Consider the following 24,869-nt stretch of genomic DNA (forward strand, 5'->3'; position numbering starts at 1 on the left):
GCTGTTACCTCAAGTACCGGAGGGGACTTGTGCTATTATATGTATGACTTAGTCCACATTGCAGCCGGCTTGTGAGAGGCAAGAAACAGCGTTCGTGACAGGGGAGGGTTGAATTGGATGATACGAAATTGGGATGGGAGAAAATATAGAAAATGGGAGAAAAAGTGGATAAAAAAAAAGTTTAAATAAATTAAATGTAATTATTAAATATAGTGCATGCATAGTTCGGCTCAAGATTAATCACTGTTCTAAATGAATCTGCTACTCAATCTGTAACCCATAGGTGGCGTGCTAGCCAGCCAGACATCTTGTGGTCCCAAAATCAATAATTTTCTTTTTAATACATCAAATATGCGTGGTATAGCTGCATCACTGCCAGTCAACTCGTAGCCTCAAGTACATTCATTGTTGCAAGTTGAATTGCAAGGAGAGAAAATTCCTTGCACAAATATATGTAACCTAGTAGCCTAGTATATTAATCAGTCTGTCTAAAGAGTGTTAATCTCTTAAGCCTGGAGCCCTATTTTCTGAAAATCTGCCTACAATACATACCTAAGTAAATGGAATATTGCTCCACTTCTACAAGGTCCATTTGCATGTTCTTGGTATCTAGGGACATCTATGGACCTCAGTGAATGTATTCCCAGTGTCAGAAAAAGTGTGTCTATTACTAGGCTTGCTTAAATTGTGATGAAACAAAAAGGAGAATATGAATTATGATTTTTCTTTGCATCTTCGACAGTGAATAACACCATGCTAAAAATGACCAGACATGAAGAACTGCCACTGAGCTCGTTCAGTACCTTCTTGAGATCAGGTGTACAGAAAAGCTAAGGAAATGAATAAAGGGAAGATGATTAAACAGAAGGTTTTGTAGATACAGTACTGAATTCTCCCATCCGGACCAATGCCATTTGAAATATTATTATAGGATATAGAATAGCAGGCCTATAAATGACCTTATTATAGCCAATTCGCACATTTATGGATTGTGCCAAATCTTATCTTTCAAATGGGCAAGTTCAATTTGGATTTAGTATCACCAGGCGTGCATGAAGAACAGAGAACGAAATCTACTGTATGTACAGTAGGTTTCTTATTCTTGCAAGAGTTCAGCCATTTTGAAACTGATTTCAAATCAGATTGTTGCTAAATGCTCAAAATAGGGGAGACAAACTAACTGCGCTCCAATATATGCCAATAACATTCAGTTTTGTGGTATATTATCCCGAGTAAGAGATATTAAAGAAATTCATACAGAAGTAATTTGCTTGAAGTCACCTAGAGGCCTTTGGGAAGTGTATTTTTCTTTTTATTCCAGCGCTCATTGAAATCTCTGGATGTCCTCTTCAAAATGGCGTCAAAATGACTACAATTACCGATGGTCGCTTTTTCAAAATGGCCAACTTTCACGATCACAACAACACAAAAACGAATAGACCACTGCACTTCCGCGTTACATTGAAATCACGGAGGAGATAGCGGGGGGAGCAAATTAATGAATGTGGATGAGAGCCTTGATGTAAGTGGTTGCAGCTACAAGGTAGAGACATGATCCAATAGACTTGTATGCGCCCGAGTCTCCTGAACACGGCGCGACCCATTCCAAATCGATCGGAACTTAAATCGGCCGAGATAAAGTCCCTTTTCAGCACCAACTCCCCATACGCATGCGCAGATTGCCAACGTATTCTGACGTCAAGCGACGAGAGACGCGAAACCGGGTTAGAATGTTCCATCAGTTCCATCCATCCACCTGGAGACTCAATGAGGTAATTGTAGATGTCGCCATAAGACGCGTCTGGCCATTGAGTGGGATCGAAGCAGGCACAAGCTCCCCCCTCTGAAGGAACGTTCTAACCCGGTTTCGCGTCTCGTCGCTTGCCGTCAGAATACGTTGGCAATCTGCGCATGCGTATGGGGAGTAGGTGCTGAGAAAGGGACTTTATCTCTGCCGATTAAGTTCCGATCGATTTGGAATGGGTCGCGCCGTGTTCAGGAGACTCAGGCGCATACAAGTCTATTCGATCATGTCTCTACCTTGTAGCTGCAACCACTTACATCAAGGCTCTCATCCACATTCATTCATTTGCTCCCCCTGCTATCTCCTCCCCTAATAACACTTTAACCTATTGGTAAACTAACGTATTGATGATAATATACATTATAACAGCTGTTGTGACATGGTTATGTTTATTCTTGAATACGTTTGAAAAATAAAATGATAATTTTGTCAGACAATCTGGAGAGATTGCTTTATGACGTGATCTGCGGTCCGCCGGCGGAAGAAGTTAATATACAATAGTATACTACACTACCTCTGGTATGGTGTCTCTGGGGTTGTCTAAAGAGTGTTAATAATATACAATAGTATACTACACTACCTCTGGTATGGTGTCTCTGGGGTTGTCTAAAGAGTGTTAATAATATACAATAGTATACTACACTACCTCTGGTATGGTGTCTCTGGGGTTGTCTAAAGAGTGTTAATAATATACAATAGTATACTACACTACCTCTGGTATGGTGTCTCTGGGTTTGTCTAAAGAGTGTTAATAATATACAATAGTATACTACACTACCTCTGGTATGGTGTCTCTGGGGTTGTCTAAAGAGTGTTAATAATATACAATAGTATACTACACTACCTCTGGTATGGTGTCTCTGGGTTTGTCTAAAGAGTGTTAATAATATACAATAGTATACTACACTACCTCTGGTATGGTGTCTCTGGGTTTGTCTAAAGAGTGTTAATAATATACAATAGTATACTACACTACCTCTGGTATGGTGTCTCTGGGTTTGTCTAAAGAGTGTTAATAATATACAATAGTATACTACACTACCTCTGGTATGGTGTCTCTGGGTTTGTCTAAAGAGTGTTAATAATATACAATAGTATACTACACTACCTCTGGTATGGTGTCTCTGGGTTTGTCTAAAGAGTGTTAATAATATACAATAGTATACTACACTACCTCTGGTATGGTGTCTCTGGGGTTGTCTAAAGAGTGTTAATAATATACAATAGTATACTACACTACCTCTGGTATGGTGTCTCTGGGGTTGTCTAAAGAGTGTTAATAATATACAATAGTATACTACACTACCTCTGGTATGGTGTCTCTGGGGTTGTCTAAAGAGTGTTAATAATATACAATAGTATACTACACTACCTCTGGTATGGTGTCTCTGGGGTTGTCTAAAGAGTGTTAATAATATACAATAGTATACTACACTACCTCTGGTATGGTGTCTCTGGGGTTGTCTAAAGAGTGTTAATAATATACAATAGTATACTACACTACCTCTGGTATGGTGTCTCTGGGGTTGTCTAAAGAGTGTTAATAATATACAATAGTATACTACACTACCTCTGGTATGGTGTCTCTGGGGTTGTCTAAAGAGTGTTAATAATATACAATAGTATACTACACTACCTCTGGTATGGTGTCTCTGGGTTTGTCTAAAGTGTTAATAATATACAATAGTATACTACACTACCTCTGGTATGGTGTCTCTGGGTTTGTCTATAGAGTGTTAATAATATACAATAGTATACTACACTACCTCTGGTATGGTGTCTCTGGGTTTGTCTAAAGAGTGTTAATAATATACAATAGTATACTACACTACCTCTGGTATGGTGTCTCTGGGGTTGTCTAAAGAGTGTTAATAATATACAATAGTATACTACACTACCTCTGGTATGGTGTCTCTGGGTTTGTCTAAAGAGTGTTAATAATATACAATAGTATACTACACTACCTCTGGTATGGTGTCTCTGGGGTTGTCTAAAGAGTGTTAATAATATACAATAGTATACTACACTACCTCTGGTATGGTGTCTCTGGGGTTTGTCTAAAGTGTTAATAATATACAATAGTATACTACACTACCTCTGGTATGGTGTCTCTGGGTTTGTCTATAGAGTGTTAATAATATACAATAGTATACTACACTACCTCTGGTATGGTGTCTCTGGGTTTGTCTATAGAGTGTTAATAATATACAATAGTATACTACACTACCTCTGGTATGGTGTCTCTGGGGTTGTCTAAAGTGTTAATAATATACAATAGTATACTACACTACCTCTGGTATGGTGTCTCTGGGGTTGTCTAAAGAGTGTTAATAATATACAATAGTATACTACACTACCTCTGGTATGGTGTCTCTGGGTTTGTCTAAAGAGTGTTAATAATATACAATAGTATACTACACTACCTCTGGTATGGTGTCTCTGGGGTTGTCTAAAGAGTGTTAATAATATACAATAGTATACTACACTACCTCTGGTATGGTGTCTCTGGGGTTGTCTAAAGAGTGTTAATAATATACAATAGTATACTACACTACCTCTGGTATGGTGTCTCTGGGTTTGTCTAAAGAGTGTTAATAATATACAATAGTATACTACACTACCTCTGGTATGGTGTCTCTGGGGTTGTCTATAGAGTGTTAATAATATACAATAGTATACTACACTACCTCTGGTATGGTGTCTCTGGGGTTGTCTAAAGAGTGTTAATAATATACAATAGTATACTACACTACCTCTGGTATGGTGTCTCTGGGTTTGTCTAAAGTGTTAATAATATACAATAGTATACTACACTACCTCTGGTATGGTGTCTCTGGGTTTGTCTAAAGAGTGTTAATAATATACAATAGTATACTACACTACCTCTGGTATGGTGTCTCTGGGGTTGTCTAAAGAGTGTTAATAATATACAATAGTATACTACACTACCTCTGGTATGGTGTCTCTGGGTTTGTCTAAAGAGTGTTAATAATATACAATAGTATACTACACTACCTCTGGTATGGTGTCTCTGGGGTTGTCTAAAGAGTGTTAATAATATACAATAGTATACTACACTACCTCTGGTATGGTGTCTCTGGGGTTGTCTAAAGAGTGTTAATAATATACAATAGTATACTACACTACCTCTGGTATGGTGTCTCTGGGTTTGTCTAAAGAGTGTTAATAATATACAATAGTATACTACACTACCTCTGGTATGGTGTCTCTGGGGTTGTCTATAGAGTGTTAATAATATACAATAGTATACTACACTACCTCTGGTATGGTGTCTCTGGGGTTGTCTAAAGAGTGTTAATAATATACAATAGTATACTACACTACCTCTGGTATGGTGTCTCTGGGTTTGTCTAAAGTGTTAATAATATACAATAGTATACTACACTACCTCTGGTATGGTGTCTCTGGGGTTGTCTAAAGAGTGTTAATAATATACAATAGTATACTACACTACCTCTGGTATGGTGTCTCTGGGTTTGTCTATAGAGTGTTAATAATATACAATAGTATACTACACTACCTCTGGTATGGTGTCTCTGGGTTTGTCTATAGAGTGTTAATAATATACAATAGTATACTACACTACCTCTGGTATGGTGTCTCTGGGTTTGTCTAAAGAGTGTTAATAATATACAATAGTATACTACACTACCTCTGGTATGGTGTCTCTGGGGTTGTCTAAAGAGTGTTAATAATATACAATAGTATACTACACTACCTCTGGTATGGTGTCTCTGGGGTTGTCTAAAGAGTGTTAATAATATACAATAGTATACTACACTACCTCTGGTATGGTGTCTCTGGGGTTGTCTAAAGAGTGTTAATAATATACAATAGTATACTACACTACCTCTGGTATGGTGTCTCTGGGGTTGTCTAAAGAGTGTTAATAATATACAATAGTATACTACACTACCTCTGGTATGGTGTCTCTGGGTTTGTCTATAGAGTGTTAATAATATACAATAGTATACTACACTACCTCTGGTATGGTGTCTCTGGGGTTGTCTAAAGAGTGTTAATAATATACAATAGTATACTACACTACCTCTGGTATGGTGTCTCTGGGTTTGTCTAAAGAGTGTTAATAATATACAATAGTATACTACACTACCTCTGGTATGGTGTCTCTGGGTTTGTCTAAAGAGTGTTAATAATATACAATAGTATACTACACTACCTCTGGTATGGTGTCTCTGGGGTTGTCTAAAGAGTGTTAATAATATACAATAGTATACTACACTACCTCTGGTATGGTGTCTCTGGGGTTGTCTATAGAGTGTTAATAATATACAATAGTATACTACACTACCTCTGGTATGGTGTCTCTGGGGTTGTCTAAAGAGTGTTAATAATATACAATAGTATACTACACTACCTCTGGTATGGTGTCTCTGGGGTTGTCTATAGAGTGTTAATAATATACAATAGTATACTACACTACCTCTGGTATGGTGTCTCTGGGGTTGTCTAAAGAGTGTTAATAATATACAATAGTATACTACACTACCTCTGGTATGGTGTCTCTGGGGTTGTCTAAAGAGTGTTAATAATATACAATAGTATACTACACTACCTCTGGTATGGTGTCTCTGGGTTTGTCTAAAGAGTGTTAATAATATACAATAGTATACTACACTACCTCTGGTATGGTGTCTCTGGGTTTGTCTAAAGAGTGTTAATAATATACAATAGTATACTACACTACCTCTGGTATGGTGTCTCTGGGTTTGTCTAAAGAGTGTTAATAATATACAATAGTATACTACACTACCTCTGGTATGGTGTCTCTGGGTTTGTCTATAGAGTGTTAATAATATACAATAGTACACTACACTACCTCTGGTATGGTGTCTCTGGGGTTGTCTAAAGAGTGTTAATAATATACAATAGTATACTACACTACCTCTGGTATGGTGTCTCTGGGGTTGTCTATAGAGTGTTAATAATATACAATAGTATACTACACTACCTCTGGTATGGTGTCTCTGGGGTTGTCTATAGAGTGTTAATAATATACAATAGTATACTACACTACCTCTGGTATGGTGTCTCTGGGTTTGTCTAAAGAGTGTTAATAATATACAATAGTATACTACACTACCTCTGGTATGGTGTCTCTGGGTTTGTCTAAAGAGTGTTAATAATATACAATAGTATACTACACTACCTCTGGTATGGTGTCTCTGGGTTTGTCTAAAGAGTGTTAATAATATACAATAGTATACTACACTACCTCTGGTATGGTGTCTCTGGGGCACTCTGGCATCAGTTTTCTTACATCAGACATAATTACTTTTGTACTGCTGCGATTTACACACGTATAGTTATTCTGCAATTACGAACGCAGTAGTATTATTCTTTTGGGGGATTATTAAAAGCAGATTGGTATGTGGAGAGGCAATTTATTCCTGGATTTGCATAATCCATTTAAAATCCTGGCCCATCCCGTCCTCGAAATTCAACTCGCCACAATATTGAGGCTATGACTGACCACCGTGCAGATTTAATGTGAAAAGAAAGTTATTGATTTGGGGACAATGAGATGTCTGGCTAGCAAGCCAGCCTCAAAACATACAGCCGTATCACATTTATTGTTTGTTAACCATAGGCAAAGTTATTGACAGAAAGGCTTGCCAGCATAAAGTTAGCTTCCTGGGTCATTGTCCCTGGCATCGGTCAGGTGACGGGTGGATGTAAAGGAGTTGCTAAGGCGGCGCAGAGGAACTATAATGAAAGTCAGCAGTGAGCAAAGCACTAATAACATAATTCTTTATATTTTAATGTTAAAAATATGAATAAATGGCACATGAGAAGCAGAGTAATCAACTTGTAGATGTGCGTTACAGTGTTAAGGCACTCCGCTGCCCCTCTGTCGGCTCTTTACCTCCATGTTGCGCCTTAACCTGTTAAGCTGGAGCCCTATTTTCTGAAAATCCGCCTGAACGTACATGCCCAAGTAAATGGAAGATTGCTCCACTTCTACAAGGTCAATTTGCATGTTCTTGGTATCTAAGAACATCTATGGACCCCAGGGAATGTATTCACAGTGTCAGAAATATTGTCTGTCTGTTACTATGCTTGAGTAAATTGTGATGAAACGGAGGAGAATATAAATCATAATTTGTCTTTGCATCTTTGACAGTGAATAACACCATGCTAACATTGTGGTTGGGCAGGTTCTCTCACTGAGCTCATTCAGCACCTTATTGAGATCAAGTGTACATGAAATCTAAGCAAATGAATAAAGGGAAGATGATTAAACAGAAGGATTTGTCGATACAATACTGAATTATACATTCAAAATGTAATTATGAACTATAAATGACCTTATTATGGCCAAGTAAGTAAGTAAGTAAGTAAGTAAGTAAGTAAGTAAGTAAGTAAGTATTTATAAAGCACCTTTCATACATGTCATGTAGCTCAAAGTGCTGTAGCAAAAAATCTGATCCAATATTTATGGCTTAAAACCAATTTCCGACAATTAGTTACACTTTAGATTTAAAAAGAAAATGCAATTTCTTGATTCAGAACAATTGTATCATGGATGAACAAAATGTTCAACGCGAATGGTTGATTTGAATTCCAAGTCATACATCTATGGATAGGGGGGGAAAACTCCTCTTTCCAATGGCAGTGTTAAATCTGGGATTTAGCCATTTCCTCACGTTTTACGATAAAAGAGCGATAGAATTCGCATTATTCCGATAAATTCTTATTTTCGGAAAACATTTTAAACATCGGTAAACAAACGTAGTGCTGAAAATATACACGTTGACTGCTGTTTTGATAGGGTTAGGGTCTTTACTCTTGGCTACATTTGAAAAAGAAACACAACATTAACACTTTGATTGCCTAAGGCTAAATTCATGATATACCATCCGTTGCCAGCTCTATTTAACATGGAGAAGTTCCCCTTCTTTGCAGGGCTATAACTTTTTAAATTCTATTGCTAAATTGCCATTATTAGGGCCCATTCAAGGTCCTATATGTATTGTTCATGGTGTAGCAACGTTAAACTTTTTCATTCACATATTCATACTAAAATATGGTCTAAAGTATAAGTAAGTTTTCATCTCTTTCTGCAGCTTTCTCCAGAACGTGATTTATAGCCCCAAATGCATTATATTGATGATGAAATACAGTTTGGTAGGAATCTGTGCGAGATCAAAAATTTCAATTGGACGTACTTCTAGAATTTACTACATGTCATCTGATGTTGACCGGATGGGCGAGGGGGCGTTTATAATTCCGTGGGAAACGTTATACCATTCATCGAATGTGGGTCATATGTTCATCATAGCAGTTAGTAAAGAACACGTTAGAATATAACGCTAAAACTCACCCCAGTCTCCTCGGGCCGTTGGGCGATCAGCGTGGGGTAGACAGTTTTCAATTATGGGATGTCGAAATACCGGATCTATTTCCAGGTTGTATAATAGTATATACGTCCAAATCATGTTGTTTTTTCGAGTTATTTCCACCGATCGATGTTCACTGTGTGAAGACTGAGTCTCTCTAACATTAGCGAGTGCCCGGACCACATATGGAGTGAGTCCTGCCGGGTTAAAGGTTGACATCCGGTTTTTCGATCTGCCGATCGGCCACCAGATGGCGCTCTTGAACCGCTAGAGGATTGAGAGGAGATCAGAACTGTGTGTCAAGTGGCGAGATGCAGTGCTAGAGTAGTCGCACGCTCCCTGTGCTCCCGATGCCAATCTTATTATAGCAACTTAATGCTTGCCTAAAGAATTGACGAATGCCACTTTTACACTGAAACCACCCTGTCTGCTTAGACATTTCGTTTATGGTCGGATTTAATTTAAATGTCATTTATTAAATGAGTAAAGGACTACGGAGCCAAGGCCCTCCCGACACGCTTGTAGACATACAGCCAAGACGACGCATACGTCACACGCCGCCAACAGTCATGACAGACTCAGCGGAATTAAATCTAGGTGACCTAATGAAGGCTATTAAAGACGGGACTGATGTCTCTAACAAAATCGCCAAACAAGTGGATCAAATCCAATCTGCATTGACAGCCATGGATGGAAAGCTGACAGGTTTGACAACAAGAGTCGATACTATGGAACAGCGCATCAGCGACGTGGAGGACCACACCCAACAAGCTGACAGCCGACTCCTCAAATTAGAAAAAGAAATATCATACCTGACGGAGAGGAATATCGACCTGGAAAATCGCAGCAGAAGGTTTAACCTTAAAATCCACGGCCTTCCCGAGGGGAGAGAAGGTCCCGACCCAACCGCATTTTTCGAGACGTTCTTCTCGAACCTGTTCGGCCCTGACGCGCTCCCGAGGCGCATCGAGCTACAAACAGCGCACCGGGCCCCGAACACACGTCCACCTGCAGGCCGCCCGCCTCGTAATGTTTGGGTTCGCTTTCTCCGTCTCCAAGAGAAGAATAAAATTCAACAACTGGCTAGGGAAAAGCGGTCCCTCACATTTGAAGGTGCCAAAATCCAAATCTTTCAGGACATCCCACCGGCCATTCAAAAGATGAGAAAGGAGATGTTTCTCGAGGCCAAAATAGCCCTACAAGACAATGGCATTGTCTATAGAATGCGTTGGCCCACATCATTACAGATCGACTTCAAAGGGAAGCAGGTGATGTGTCATTCAAAAGAGGACGCTGATGTGTTTCTCAAGCAGAACAATCTTCATCAGAAAACTAATAAAAGCGGCCCAGCAACTGTTGAACACTAAGATGACAACCAACGGATCAAGATAAGTGACTGTTCTATGAACATTTGAACTTCTATCTCTTTACTTAATTTTTTTTTCCACCCATAGACATTTGCCCATAGCCATATTTATATCTAATTAATGATCTACGGTGTTGAATTAGAGCAGTCAATTGGTTATGTATCTCTGAACATTTGAACTGTCTTTTCTATTTACTTCATTATTATTTCACCAATGCTATGCCTACTATTATTGGAGGATAATCGATCACTAAAGAACTGCATAGGAGCCTACTGAATATTTATATTAATATATTTAATTAATGATCTACTGTGTTGAATTAGTGCAGTCAATTTGGTTATGCTGTACAGTAGCTTGTTGATTAACACAGTGCAGCTGTATTGGTTTAGTTTCGCTCGTCAAGCCTCTTGCCATACTTTAATATAGCAGGTTTTGTTTAGTGTTATTATTGTCATTATTATTATTTCCATTATCATGATCATCTTCACTACTGTCTTTTTTTTTCTTCTTTTATTATTATTATTGCAGCTTGTTATTCGCTTTTTTTCGAGACACTTAATCAAAGTATGCAAACTCTTTCAAGTGAGTCACGCAACATACTTTAATGTAACGTGTTTTGCTTAGTGTTATTATTATTGTCATTATTATTATCACGACCATCTTCACTACTGTATATTATTATTATTATTATTATTATTATTATTATTGCAGCTTGTTCGCTTTTTTTTTTTTTTTTTTCGTTAGCTCTCCAAGAACATGAATTTTTGACAATTAGTGTGGTACTATAGGCTTGTTTGCATGCACATGGCTATATGAATGTGTGTGAGTACACATACATTCCTGGACAGGCATGTGTGTGTGTGTATGTGCGAACACACAGTACGTATGCATTTATTATTATTTCTCCTAAAAAGCCTACTTACTGCACAGATAGGTGCAGCACATATACGCATGCATTTAATATGATCTCGCTTAAAGCCCATTCACTGCGTTGGTATGAATACTACATTTACTATTTCATCTAAAGCTTTTTTTTTTTTTTTTTTTCATTATGCATGGGCAGCAGGTGCACGCACACACTTATTATTTTCACTCAAAGCCCATGTCAGGTGTGTAAGTGCAGCATTAACGCAGGCACACGTGCAATACGTATATGCACTTTATTGCAGTTATTAGTTCATATAAAGTCCATCTGCTAAATGTGAGACATTTACTTGTGGCCATATCTGATGCCATAGCTTCAGTTTATAGGTTTAGTTCAAAAAGTTGTAAAAATCTCTCTGCTGGACAGAGACCACGAAACTCGGGAGAGGGCAGGAGCTCCGGGCACCACACCACACGCGTATCTCAGCGGGAGATGCTTCGGCGTGAGGGGGGAGGGGGGAGGGGGGAGGAGGGAGGGGAGAGGGGGGAGGAGGGAGGGGGGAGGAGGGAAGGGGGAGTAATGTTGTCTGTATCAGTTCTTTTTTATTTTTGTGTACTTGGCTTGGTCGCCCTATTGCAGTTTTATTTTATTGTTTTCAGTGTTTCTCATTGGCGGTGTACCCAGCACATCTATTCATTATCTTGCCGGTATTATGACCCAACCTAGATCAGCACAGCGGTCGGGAGGTGTACTTAGGTTTTGCAGCTGGAATTGCAGAGGCCTAAATCAACCGATCAAATGTAGTAAGGTGATACATCATCTTCAACATCTTGGCGCTAACATTGCTTTCCTTCAAGAGACCCACTTAAAGGGAACGGATCATATCAAATTAAAGAGGAGATGGGTGGGTCAGGTTTATCATTCGTCATTTCAAGGGAAATCCAGAGGGGTAGCCATTCTAATCCATAAATCTGTCAACTTTGTTTACTCCGATATTATCTCGGATCCTGGCGGGAGATTTGTGATAGTTATAGGACGGCTGTATGATGTACCAGTAATTCTGGCTAATGTATACGGCCCCAATTGGGACAATGAGAACTTTTTTCAAACACTGTTTGCCAGGATACCTGATATGTCAACACATTATCTGATTCAGGGTGGAGACCACAATGTCTGGATTAATCCTAGATTAGACCGCTCATCACCCAGGAATAGTGTACCTTCAAGATCTGCCAAAATCATTCATGCCTTTATGAATGAATTCAAGGTCTCTGACCCCTGGCGATTTTTAAACCCACAAGGAAGACAATATTCTTTCTTTTCACATGTTCATCAAACTTATTCTCGTATTGACTTTTTTCTGATTGATAATCGACTCATCCTATCACTACACTCCTGCTCTTATGAAGCGATCGTATTGTCGGATCATGCTCCAGTGCTTCTGGAGTTGTGCTTCCAGGAATATAACAACTCGCCACCTCCCTGGCGCCTAAATTGCCGTTTATTGTCAAATGAGAATTTCGTTAATTTCATACACAACCAAATCGATTTTTTTATATCGACCAATAAGACCCCTGAGATTTCAGCATCTTTACTATGGGAGACATTGAAGGCATATCTGAGGGGTGAGATAATCTCATATAGCGCCTATGAAAGGAAGGATAGAAAAAGACAGATGAGTGACTTGACTAAGCAGATTAGTCAATTAGATAACATACATGCTACTCAACCATCCCCGGATGTCTATAAAGAACGTCTCTCCCTCCAAGCTAAATTTGATGTCCTCTCCTCTGCTTACGTGGAGGATCTAATGATTAAATCCAGACAGACGTACTATGAGCATGGAGACAAGTCTAATAAATTATTGGCCCATAAGTTACGACAGGCCTCTGCCTCACATCAGATCCCTCAAATCCAGACAACCAATGGTTTAACTACGGATCCCAAGCTAATTAATGAAGAATTTAAAAACTTTTATTCCTCCTTATATACATCTGAACAAACCTCTGACCCTTCTGCCTATGATAATTTTTTTAATTCATTGGATATACCACAGATAAACCCGGAGGCTGCCACAGGGCTGGAGGGACCAGTCACGATAGATGAGCTCAGAGAGGCCGCCTACTCTATGCAAACAGGGAAGTGTCCGGGGCTAGATGGTTACCCTATAGAGTTCTACAGGAAATTCTTTGATAAATTGGCACCCATTTTAATTGACATGTATGCAGATTCATTTAGGTCACTTAAGTTACCCCCATCCCTTACTCAAGCCTCGATTTCTCTGTTGCTAAAAAAAGATAAAGACCCCCTATCCTGTGGAAGTTATCGTCCTGTCAGTCAGTTGACGGTAGATTTAAAGCTTCTATCAAAGCTCTTAGCTATGCGCTTAGAACCTGTCCTTCCCACTATCATATCTCCAGACCAAACAGGTTTTATCCAGAATAGATATTCATTTTCCAACATTAGACGTCTCTTTAATGTCATATATAGCCCTTCCTCCACAACTAGCCCGGAGGCTGTCATCTCACTAGATGCGGCCAAAGCTTTTGACCGTGTGGAGTGGGGATATCTTTTCGACACATTGAAAAAGTTTGGACTGGGGGATAACTTTGTAGCTTGGGTGAAATTACTTTACACCTCTCCCACTGCCTCAGTAAGGACTAACAACACACGTTCAGCACAGTTCCATCTACACCGCTCCACGAGACAGGGTTGCAATTTGAGCCCACTCCTGTTCGATGTTGCCATTGAACCGTTGGCCATCGCACTTCGATCAGACCTTCGTATAAAAGGTATAATCAGAGGGGGTGTTGAACAGAGGACCTCCCTATATGCAGATGACCTGCTTCTATACGTGTCTGACATCTCCACATCTATTCCAGCTGCACTTGACATATTCACCCGATTTGGCCGTATTTCAGGGTATAAACTAAATTTAGACAAAAGTGAACTTCTTCCATTGAATGCAGAAGCTCGAAGTTATCCACTGCATAACTTCCCATTGAAAATTTCCCCCCATGGCTTCAAATATCTCGGTATCCAAATTAGGGATACATTTGGGGACCTATTCAAATTTAATTTTGGCTCTCTACTGACTCGATTTCAGGAAGATTTTGAACGTTGGTCATTATTACCTCTCTCTCTTGCTGCACGTATCAATTGCGTTAAGATGAACTCTCTCCCAAGGTTTTCTTATCTTGTCCAGTGCCTGCCTATCTTTCTTCCCCACTCATTCTTTCAAAAAATTGACAGCCTAGTGTCCAAATTTATTTGGAATAACAAAGTTCCCAGAATTAGTAAAGCTCTATTACAAAGGAGTAGATCTCTGGGTGGCATGGCTCTACCTAACTTCAGAGCCTACTATTGGGCAGCCAATCTCAGAATCATACAGCAATGGCTACAGTCAGACAAACCTCTGGTGTGCCCTATGTGGGTTGACATCGAAGCCTCATCTGTCAAACCTGCTTCACTAACCGGTCTTATACATGCCCCCATTAGTTCTCCATTGGCCCCCTACTTCAAAAATATAATCGTTAAAACTACATTCAGAATTTGGAATCAATTCAGACGCCACTTTGGGTTTAAAACTCTATCCCACTTGGCCCCGATAGCAGCTAACCCTTTATTTCACCCCTCATTGATGGATGGAGCATTCTCCTTATGGGCCTCACTCGGTATTAAAACACTAGGTGACCTATATATAGATAATGTTTTTGCCTCCTTTCAGCAATTATCAGAGAAATATTCAATCCATAGCCGACATTTCTTTCGGTATCTACAGATTCGTAGCTATGTCTGTAGCATTAACCCTATATTTCCCAACCTTCCAGAGGTAACACCCATCGACTCCTTTTTAACCCCGATGTCTTCCATCAAGGGCATGATATCGACTATGTACAATCTCATTCTCTCCTTATGTCCAACCACAATACACAATATTAAAAGTAAATGGGAGGAGGATTTAGAGGAGGAGATCTCGGATGACATTTGGGTTGACATTCTACGTCTTGTTCATTCTTCTTCTATTTGTGCAAGACACGGGCTGATACAATGCAAAATTGTTCATCGAGTACACCTGACGAAAGTCAGATTAGCCAAAATGTATGAAGATATCGATCCTATATGTGATAGATGTCATTCGGCCCCAGCCACATATACTCACATGTTTTGGACATGCCCCTCCTTGCACAGGTATTGGACAAATATTTTTGAAACCATCTCGGGAAGTATTGAGACAAATCTTGAACCAAATGTATTGACAGCGCTTTTTGGATACTCCCCACCTATGTTATCACTTTCAAAGCACAAAGCACACATTGTGGCATTTACCACTCTACTGGCCAGGCGGCTGATTCTGTTTAAATGGAAGTCCGCTGCTCCCCCCACTCACCTTCACTGGATTAGAGACATACTATACTTTATCAAACTTGAAAAGATAAGATGCACTCTGAGAGGTTCTTCATCTATGTTCAAGAAAACGTGGGGTTCATTCCTTGTACTTGTGGATGATGTACAGTTCCATACTATTCCAGAATAACAATTTGTATGCTGCTTGTTGGTATTTATCTGTGTGAACGTTAATTCAACGTGAGTTATTTGATATACCGGATATACATTGGAGAAGCATATTTGGGTACCTAAACATGTGCTATATATTTGATATACTATGTATATACGTTTGAGACGACTGTCGAGCGACCAAGTCAGTGTTTGTTTGTATTATTATTTACTTTTGAACTCTGTTTTATTTTTTCTTGTTTTTTTATTTTTTTATTTTATTTTCTTCTGTTTAATGTTGTTATCTGTTCTATGTGGACAATGACAATACAACAATGTATATATACAGACATATACTTATAATGTCTATGTCCTCAAAAAAGTATAATAAACAAAAAAGTGAAGAAAAAAAAAAAGAACTGTGTGTCAAGGCTGCAGAGGGGAAATATGATTCCGATCACAGATTTTTGAAATATTGATATCAAAGACGAGTTCCGGCGTCCTCGGCAACTTGAGCATGGCGGGGAATGACGAGTTCTGGCGTTTTCGGCAGTTAAAGTGTTAATACATACAGTCTTTGTATTGATAGATTTATGAGAAAACAGCAGGGGGACCCTAGGGCTTAACAGGTTAAAACCGTTTAATGCACACCTACTCGTTGATTATCCCTTACATAAGCATCATATATTCTCCACATCCATGATGTAGATAAGGGAAGTCTTTACCTGTGCTGCACTGATGAAAAGGTAGCGTGTTGCTCGCTGTAGCAGGTATGTGTGCGAGTGTGTATATGTGCGTGAGTGTGTAATGTACGTGTGTGTATGTGTGTGTCTGTGCGTGAGTGTGTACGTGACGTGTGTGTGTATGTGTGTACGTGTGTGTCTGTGTATATGTGCGTGAGTGTGTGTGTGTGTGTGTGTGTGTGTGTGTGTGTACCTGTGCTGAGCTGATGAAGAGGTAGCGTGTTGCTAGCTGGAGGAGGGCGGAGCTAAACTGCAGGGGGCTGTCTCTCAGTCTCATCTCCATGACAACATCCTCTCCCTCCTCTGTCCCCCCGCGGCCCGCACGGCCCCCCCGGACCTCACACACCAAGGGCCAGAACAGCAGCAACGGGCAGCTCACTGAAAACACACACATATATAATATATATATACATTTACCTTTAGCGGAGACTTTTATCCAAAGCAACTTACACATTGATTTTCTTGTTCCGATTCAGACAAGAGCTTTTAAACAGGGTTCCCTCAGACATTGCAAAACAAAATTCAAGGACTTTCAAGTACTTTTCCAATCACTATTTTTTCTTATTTTAAAAAGGGCGTTTAAAAGGATCCAATTTACTTTTAAATGTGTTTTTTCTGATTTTTTTTGGAAAAAAATCGGATCCAATATTTATGGCTTAAAACCAATTTCCGACAATTAGTTACACTTTAGATTTAAAAAGAAAATGCAATTTCTTGATTCAGAACAATTGTATCATGGATGAACAAAATGTTCAACGCGAATGGTTGATTTGAATTCCAAGGACTTGAAAAATGTTGCAGTTTTCAAGGAATTCCAGGCCTCGACTATTTTTTGTCAAAGTTCAAGCACTTAAAGCACTTCAAGGACCTTGTGCGAACCCCGTTTAAATTGACAGCTTTTCATGCTTGGAACTTACTTGGCATGAATCTCCTTCCAGTCTGACATTAAAGCAACGCGGTGTATAATTGTGGCGACCTGGTGGCCTTCAGCAGTACTGCATGTTTTCAATACATTTCCCATGAGCCTCTTTGCTCAGTCGCATCCGTGTGCTTTTCTTTTTGCATGCAGAGATTCTGCAGAGCTACTTCCTGCACGAAGCAGAGAGAGGGGGTGGGGGGGGTGAGAGATAGAGAGGTCTTGTGGAGGATGTGAGAGGAGAAGGTGTCTCTGAGGGTCAAAGAGAGAGGGGGGAGAGAGAGAGAGAGAGAGAGAGAGAGAGAGAGAGAGAGAGGGGGGGGGGGGGGGGGGGGGAGAGAGAGAGAGAGAAAGAGAGAGAGAGACATAGAGAGACATAGAGAGAGAGAGAGAGAGAGAGAGAGAGAGAGAGAGGGGGGAGGAAGAAAGAGAGAGAGAGAGGGGGGAGGGAGAAAGAGAGAGAGAGAGGGGGGAGAGAGAAAGAGAGAGAGGATGGAGAAAGAGAGAGAGGTCTTGTGGAGGTGTTGTACCTGAGAACAGGATGTGGGAGGAGAAGGTGTTGAGGGCCACCAGCGTGGCGGGGAGCAGGGTGCCACTGTGACCGTCAGGGAAGCCCACAAAGGCTGCGCTCCACTGGATGGACGGGAAGGTGGCCAGGTGACCTGTGGCGTGGAAGAACTGACCCGCTGCTAGAGACCACAGGACTACAGCACACCATGACACGTCAAAGAGACCACCTGGGGGGAGAGAGAGAGAGAGAGAGAGAGAGAGAGAGAGAGAGAGAGAGAGAGAGAGAGAGAGAGAGGGGGGGGGGAGAGGGAGAGAGAGAGAGAGAGACAAGGAAGGAAAGAGAGAGAGAGAGAGAGAGAGAGAGAGAGAGAGAGAGAGAGAGAGAGAGAGAGACAAGGAAGGAAAGAGAGAGAGACACAAGAGAGAGAGACACACACAAGAGAGACACAAGAGAGAGACAAGGAAGGAAAGAGAGAGAGACACAAGAGAGAGAGAGAGAGAGAGACACACACAAGAGAGACACAAGAGAGAGACAAGGAAGGAAAGAGAGAGAGACACAAGAGAGAGAGAGAGAGACACACACAAGAGAGACACAAGAGAGAGACAAGGAAGGAAAGAGAGAGAGACACAAGAGAGAGAGAGAGACACACACAAGAGAGACACAAGAGAGAGACAAGGAAGGAAAGAGAGAGAGACACAAGAGAGAGAGAGAGACACACACAAGAGAGACACAATAGAGAGACAAGGAAGGAAAGAGAGAGAGAGAGAGACACACAAGAGAGAGAGAGCGAGAGAGAGAGAGAGAGAGAGAGAGAGAGAGACAAGTTTCAAGTTTGTTTATTAATTGTCACAATAAAATACACATACTTTACGGTGAAATGCTTGGTTCTGTATGAGCCCCTGAGAGTGTGCTAAGTTAGTAAGAAAGTAAGTAAAAGGTAAGTAAAGAGGAACATACAATATACATATATACAATGCAATATACAATCTAAAGTACAACCGAGGTACAATCTAAGTACAGTGAGTAAAAATGAGTAAACAAGGAGAGAGACACAAGAGAGACAAGGAGAGAGAGAGAGAGACAGAAAGAGGGAAAGACAAAAGAGCGTGTGATAGGAAAATATTATCATTATTATCATGTCATATTCTATGTCGATAGCCTTGACTAGTTAACTCCTTCACGGCCACTAGCTTTTGCCATCTGCACTGTTTGGGGCCAGCGTTAATGACCATTTCAGCTATGTTTGCAGACCCATCGTGTGTTCTGTATTATAGCTATGGAGACAATAGTATGGCTCATTTTACAGGCATTGTTCATAGTCCATTACTGACTAATCAGCTCATTTCTACACACTGTAATTTGTTACACGCTAAACAGCGCCCCATTTCCGGAATAATCCAGTATTTTTCCATAGATCGCGAGATAGGATGCATTATATGCAATGCGCCGAATCGTTCTGGTTGATTCCCTGAAACCCCAAATACTCCCAAATCAAAAAAGGTATATAACATGTACATATGTACCTTCACAAAATCATCAAGGGGGGGGGGGGGGGGGATTGTTAGAAGAAGCTTGGTTTATGTCCGGTAAAGTAAGCCACTGTGATCATTACAGAAACATGTTTCAGGTTCAGTAAAATAGACATAGGGGGTCCTTACCTTAGCCAGGAGGTACTCCAAAAAGAATAATTCCAATGATCCCATCGGCGATCGCGATTACTCGTTTATATGTAATTACACGTGTTTACGGGACACTATAGGTTTTGAGGCGAGCAGATCTGCTAGCAATTGCCTTGCAGGAGCTCCTCCCCCTCAGAGCGAGTCTTGATAGTCCGATTCATTCATTCTCTTTCCTGTTCCCTTTCTATCAGAGTTCAAAAGGTAGGCAATACTGCCACCTGGTGATATTCGACCGTCATTGCAATTCCAACTTAGGTAGATGAATCATAGACACCTAGATGGCTCCGGCTGACCGTATAGAACGGGGATCAAAGGAAAATATCAAAGGATAAAAAAAGTATATTCTGGTTTTGGCGCTCAACCGTTGGCGAGATAACCCGACTATACTCGGGTATGGCCATTAAAGAGTTAATATAGGTTAACTAGCTACAGCTCAAAGTCACTAGGCGACAGTCTTAACAGTGTTCTTATAACAACAGCCAAGCGGGCCAGGAGATACGAGACGTCCAAGGTTCTTTTCCTCTCCAGTTCTTTGTGTGAAGACACAACAAAGCCATAGACCCATTCTTTGTTTTCATTTCCTCACTAGGGCATTTTTGTTTACTTTTCTTGTCATATCTGGGCATCTTACCACGGGAAGGCCTACCGGGAGGAGGTTGATGTACTGGCACGCTGGTGCTAACATTGTATTGCATTATCTCAGGACTTTAAAGGATAACTCCAACATTTTGGGAAATTAGCTTATGTGCCATCTACCCTGGAGTTAGACAAGAAGATACATACCTTTTTCTTCTCTGTGCATGCAGTAGGAGTAGGAAGACGCGCACCGTTAGCCTAGCTTAGCGTCAGTCACTGGAAGTAGGTTCCTCCATTAGCCTAGTTCCCAACGTCTTCCTACTCCTACTGCATGCACAGAGAAGAAAAGGGTATGCATCTTCTTGTCTAACTCCAGGGTAGATGGCAAATAAGCTAATTGTAGGAGCCATTCTTGAGTTATTTAATCTTTGGGTTTGTATCATGCAATTATTTGAATTATGAAACTGCTTTATGGATTACGAAATATGAAAACGAAAACTGATAATTTGATTGACAAGTCATGATATTATTTACACTGATTATCTTATTGTAACTATTCTTATGATTTGAAACTATGTGCACTTTCCCTTTAAAGAGACCTACCTGAGCTATTCACCTGTGTGGTTTACCTTGATAAGGGGTGGTGGCTTGCGTGGGAGACGTGGACCGCACGCAACGCACGCATGTATTAGATATGCGAGTTTTGTTTGTTTTGCTTATTGGAAATAAATGATTGATTCATTGTGACAGCCAAACGGATGGATCAGAATCTTTATTATGTGCGAGTAGACTAAAGCTATCCCCGGAGTGGAAGTGGCAAATACGAAATTGTTTGTAAATAGCCACTATACTAATTTCCCAAAATGTTGGAGTTTTCCTTTAACATATCTATTTTATCATGTCTATTTTATTACCCGTTTATTATGTCTATTTTATTATTTAGTATTATTCAAAATGGCCACCCGCATTTCACTGTATGCCCTGGTATGTGACAAATAAACCTCTTGAATCTTGAAATCTTGAATCTTATATAAGTCATGACAATCATGTATTTACCAAAGCTCTTTCTCACTTTCTGGTCAGACGTCCGTGTGTCCGATTGTAAACTGAGCTCTGTGGCCACAGAAATAAACTATGTTCTATATTTTTATATATATAAAATTGACTCGTCTGAATTTCTACAGTTTCACTGTTTGGCTCATTTGAAATATTCCACAACAAGCATGAGAGAGATAAGAGAGACTGAGAGAGAGATACAAAGAGAGAGAGACATACAAAAGAGAGACAAGGAGAGAGAGACAGAGAGGGGAGAAAGAGATAAACAGAAAGATGAGACAGCGAGAGAGATACAAGGAAAGAGAGATAAATACAAAAGAGAGACACAAGGAGAGCGAAATAGAGAAGGACAAAAGAGAGAGCGAGACAGAGACAAGGAGACAGAGAGAGACAGACAGAGTTCCTTATTTTTATTTAGTCGATTTCCATCCTTAGCTCCGATAGATTAACATAGAGTGTTGTTGATAATGGTCCCATGTCCTCACTGGGATGAAATAAGTCCTCATCTTAACCCATTCAGTGCCAACCATGAGTATAGTCGGGTTAACTCGCCATTGCTTGCGTGCCAATCACGAGTAGTCAGGTTTTAATCGTTATTTCTTTTATTAGCGATATCCATACATTTTTCATCCATCCAGCCTGACGTTATCATTGGGAATGGGTCTGAGCTCGCAAAGGGCAAATACCGCTGCCTATCGTCTCCTGGATGGTATTGCACATCATTGGATTGGATTGGCTGGGACTTTGCATAAAAAAAATAAGTCCAGTCCAGGTTTTACTTCTCGGGCATGCAGCTGGATACTATTTCATTGAGTCCCCCCACTGGGAGCATCGTGGATTATGTGTTTTGGACTATAACGTTGGATCAATGGACGCGATCGATATTTGGAATGGCGATCAGGAATTGGATTAATCTTTTTGCATGACATCAGATGTGAGGTAAGGCCTTTATGTTACGAATCTTGGGGTAAACAGATGTCCCTTTCTCCGCCATCGGAGCGTGTGTGTGTGTGTGTGTGTGTGTGTGCGTGTGTGGTTCGCGGCGACCAAAGTACGGAGAAGCGATTTTTCAGACCCGCTTCTTTTCGTACATGAGGACACATACTATCGATAATCTAGCGTTTATTTGAAAACGATTAATAAATCAGCCGAAAAATGACAACGTGTTTTGTGTATTCCACTCTAGAATTACTAGAAATCTCCAAAACTATACTCGTATTCAAAATGGTATAAAACGGAAATGTACCGATTAAAAAACAATCCGGTTCGTACATGTTGACTGGAAGCAAGTCATTGATAAGCGACGGGTGTATTAGACACATAGCCATAATTTAAGATATAGTTTAAGAGTTCGCAAATATCCCCGTCCTCCCATTGACTAAAGCGCTGGCATACAAGCCCTAATTTGGTCATAATGTGTGCGTGGCTCTGAATGAGTTAAGAGACAGAGAAAGACTAACCCTAGCCCAGGGTTCCCAGACATTGCTAAATGAAATTCAAGGACTTTCAAGTACTTTTCCCAGCACTATTTTTCATTTTAAAAAGGGCATTTAAAAGGACCCAATTCACTTTTAAATGCAGGTTTTTATAGAAAGAAATATCTGATCCAATATGTATGGCTTAAAACCAATTTCCGACAATTAGTTACACTTTAAATTAAAAAAAAGTATTTCTTGATTCAGAACAATTGTATCATGGATGAATAAAGCTTGTCAATGTGAATGGTTGATTTGAATTTAAAGGACTTTAAGCACCCCGTTAAAAAAAGGGCCGTTTTCAAGGAATTCCAGGTCTTGACTTTTTTTTGGTAAAAAATCTAGCACTTTTAAGCACTTCAAGGACCTTGTGCGAACCCTGCTAGCCATCAGTGTGTGTGTGTTTGACAGTGAAGCTCTTACCAGAGGGCGCCCCCTGCAGGCTGTGTAGGGTGGAGGAGTGTGTTTGACAGTGAAGCTCTTACCAGAGGGCGCCCCCTGCAGGCTGTGTAGGGTGGAGGAGTGTGTTTGACAGTGAAGCTCTTACCAGAGGGCGCCCCCTGCAGGCTGTGCAGGGTGGAGGAGTGTGTTTGACAGTGAAGCTCTTACCAGAGGGCGCCCCCTGCAGGCTGTGTAGGGTGGAGGAGTGTGTTTGACAGTGAAGCTCTTACCAGAGGGCGCCCCCTGCAGGCTGTGCAGGGTGGAGGAGTGTGTTTGACAGTGAAGCTCTTACCAGAGGGCGCCCCCTGCAGGCTGTGTAGGGTGGAGGAGTGTGTTTGACAGTGAAGCTCTTACCAGAGGGCGCCCCCTGCAGGCTGTGTAGGGTGGAGGAGTGTGTTTGACAGTGAAGCTCTTACCAGAGGGCGCCCCCTGCAGGCTGTGTAGGGTGGAGGAGTGTGTTTGACAGTGAAGCTCTTACCAGAGGGCGCCCCCTGCAGGCTGTGTAGGGTGGAGGAGTGTGTTTGACAGTGAAGCTCTTACCAGAGGGCGCCCCCTGCAGGCTGTGTAGGGTGGAGGAGTGTGTTTGACAGTGAAGCTCTTACCAGAGGGCGCCCCCTGCAGGCTGTGTAGGGTGGAGGAGTGTGTTTGACAGTGAAGCTCTTACCAGAGGGCGCCCCCTGCAGGCTGTGTAGGGTGGAGGAGTGTGTTTGACAGTGAAGCTCTTACCAGAGGGCGCCCCCTGCAGGCTGTGCAGGGTGGAGGAGTGCGTGTGACAGTGAAGCTCTTACCAGAGGGCGCCCCCTGCAGGCTGTGTAGGGTGGAGGAGTGTGTTTGACAGTGAAGCTCTTACCAGAGGGCGCCCCCTGCAGGCTGTGTAGGGTGGAGGAGTGTGTTTGACAGTGAAGCTCTTACCAGAGGGCGCCCCCTGCAGGCTGTGCAGGGTGGAGGAGTGCGTGTGACAGTGAAGCTCTTACCAGAGGGCGCCCCCTGCAGGCTGTGCAGGGTGGAGGAGTGTGTTTGACAGTGAAGCTCTTACCAGAGGGCGCCCCCTGCAGGCTGTGCAGGGTGGAGGAGTGCGTGTGACAGTGAAGCTCTTACCAGAGGGCGCCCCCTGCAGGCTGTGTAGGGTGCAGGACGAGGCGTGGAGGTGCAGCAGCGCTCCCATCTCCAGCAGCAGCAGCAGGAAGGCGGGGGCCATGCCCTCCGGGTGGAGCAGGAGCAGCCCGGCCCCCAGGAGCCCCACCAGGAGGACCAGGGGGGCGGAGTACACCGTGCCCAGGCCGTACGCCTCCACGGCCGGCCGGCCCTCCGCCTCGGCCAGCCGCGCCGGCTCCCCGTCCTCCAGCGAGCGCCTCATGCGCTGGTAGATCTGAGGGATGAGGTGGTGCAGCTCCGCCTGGGGGCTGGGAGGGGAACAACAACAACTTTGATCAACTTCCTTCACGGCCCTTCTAGAGGTTTCCCTCCTCCATATTGCCTGTGGTGCTTTTTTTCCCTATTGCTAGGTTTTTTTGTGAGTTTTTCCTTCCCTTCGCGAGGGGTGTGTCTGGGAGTGGG

At 41.5% G+C, this 24,869-nt stretch overlaps 1 protein-coding gene across 2 annotated transcripts in view; it reads right to left on the minus strand.

Annotated features, from left to right (window-relative positions):
• Positions 1 to 24,869, minus strand: part of pigo (phosphatidylinositol glycan anchor biosynthesis, class O) — a 61,533-nt gene that overhangs the window by 11,798 nt on the left and 24,866 nt on the right. For both annotated transcript variants that reach the window (XR_014620280.1, XM_084325319.1), the window contains exons 7-9: positions 24,411 to 24,715; positions 18,105 to 18,311; positions 16,852 to 17,036 (exon numbers count right to left, since the gene is read on the minus strand). Coding sequence is in view for 1 of the 2 variants with exons in the window: in XM_084325319.1 (XP_084181445.1) it covers positions 16,852 to 17,036; positions 18,105 to 18,311; positions 24,411 to 24,715 (697 nt within the window). In the remaining variant the exon portion in view is untranslated. The remainder of the gene's footprint in view (positions 1 to 16,851; positions 17,037 to 18,104; positions 18,312 to 24,410; positions 24,716 to 24,869) is intronic.

The sequence above is a fragment of the Notolepis coatsorum genome (assembly GCF_963971535.1).
Source record: "Notolepis coatsorum genome assembly, chromosome: 11".
Taxonomy (NCBI): Eukaryota; Metazoa; Chordata; class Actinopteri; order Aulopiformes; family Paralepididae; genus Notolepis; species Notolepis coatsorum.